The sequence below is a fragment of the Bison bison genome, unplaced genomic scaffold (genome assembly GCF_000754665.1).
Source record: "Bison bison bison isolate TAMUID 2011002044 unplaced genomic scaffold, Bison_UMD1.0 scf7180017864519, whole genome shotgun sequence".
Lineage (NCBI taxonomy): Eukaryota > Metazoa > Chordata > Mammalia > Artiodactyla > Bovidae > Bison > Bison bison.
The window spans coordinates 10059402-10060904 of record NW_011495072.1 but is presented as its reverse complement, the minus strand read 5'-3'; the positions used below and the strand labels follow the sequence as shown (position 1 = coordinate 10060904).

The window sequence follows — 1503 nt, the reverse complement described above, 5'->3', positions numbered from 1 at the left end:
TCTGAAAATGTATAAAACAAGGGCATTACACAGACCAAGGGGGCACGTTCCACACAATACTGAGCACAGCATGTCACTTGTTTCATATATTAAACATCGGTAAATATCTTTTTGATGTTGACACAGGAGTTGGGATTATTGTTCGTGGTGCAGGTGGCCGTGGAATTGCCCGTTTTGAAGGGTGCCTGGGGGAAAGCGCTATGGTTCATACCCCCCTCTTCGATCACCATATACTCCGACTTACTCAGAGTGGAGTTACTCCTTGCTTTCCGGAGCTCCTCAGCTGAAGGGGAGAGATGCTGGCAACTTCCCACGTGCAAGTACTGGGCTTGCTCTTCCCCTTCTGTCTCCCGGTGGTAGAAGTAATTGAAGTTGGAAACAATTACAGGGACTGGCAAAGCAATGGTCAAGACACCTGCGATGGCACACAGGGACCCCACAATCTTGCCCCCTATGGTCACTGGGTGCATGTCACCATAACCTACTGTTGTCATGGTTACCACAGCCCACCAGAAGGCATCCGGGATACTGCTAAAACCTGAAGTGGGGTCGTCCGCCTCGGCAAAGTAGACAGCGCTGGAGAAGAGGATGACACCAATAAAGAGGAAGAAGATGAGCAGCCCCAGCTCCCGCATGGAAGCCTTCAGTGTCTGCCCCAGGATCTGCAGCCCCTTGGAGTGGCGGGAGAGCTTGAAGATGCGGAAGACCCTCACCAGGCGGATGACTCTCAGGATGGCCAGGGACATGGCTTGCTGTCCATTGCCCTGTCGCTCAGCTAGCTCGGTGCCTAGAGTGATGAAATAAGGGATGATGGCCACGATGTCTATCAGGTTCATGATATTTCGCGAGAAGGTAGCTTTGCTGGGGCAAGCGAAGAACCGCACCAGCAGCTCAAAGGAGAACCAGATGATGCACAAGGTCTCCACCACGAAGAAGGGATCAGAGAAGCTGGAGGCTCCCGTGGGGCCCCCCGACGTGCTGTTACTGGACGCTTCGAACTGCTCCTGCGACGGCGACGCGGTGTAGTACTTCTCGTCGCGGAACTCGGGCAGCGTCTCCAGGCAGAAGATGACGATGGAGATGAGGATGACCAGGACGGAAACGATGGCGATGCCCCGGGCGGGCCCCGAGCTCTCCGGGTACTCGAAGAGCAGCCACACCTGGCGCTGGAAATCGCGGCGGGGCAGGGGCCGCTCTTCCTCCCGCAGGAAGCCCTCGTCCTCGCGGAACTTCTCCATGGCCTCCTCGCCCAGCTGGTAGAAGCGGATCTCCTCGGAAAAGATGTCGATGGGCACATTGACAGGCCGGCGGATTCGACCCCCGGACTGATAGTAGTAGAGGATGGCGTCGAAGCTAGGCCGGTTGCGGTCGAAGAAGTACTCGTTGCGGAGCGGGTCGAAGTACCTCATGCGCCGCTTGGGGTCGCCCAGCAGCGTCTCCGGGAACTGGCAGAGGGTCTTGAGCTGCGTCTCGAAGCGGAGCCCCGAGATGTTGATGACCACT

General features: G+C 56.7%; 1 protein-coding gene across 1 annotated transcript in view; it reads right to left on the bottom strand.

Annotated features, from left to right (window-relative positions):
- Nucleotides 1-6: 6 nt before the first annotated feature.
- KCNA3 (potassium voltage-gated channel, shaker-related subfamily, member 3) overlaps nt 7-1503 on the bottom strand; it is a 2207-nt gene continuing 710 nt past the window's right edge. The window contains exon 2 of the mRNA XM_010831025.1: nt 7-1501. Coding sequence (XP_010829327.1) covers nt 90-1501 — 1412 coding nt within the window. The 3' untranslated portion in view covers nt 7-89. The remainder of the gene's footprint in view (nt 1502-1503) is intronic.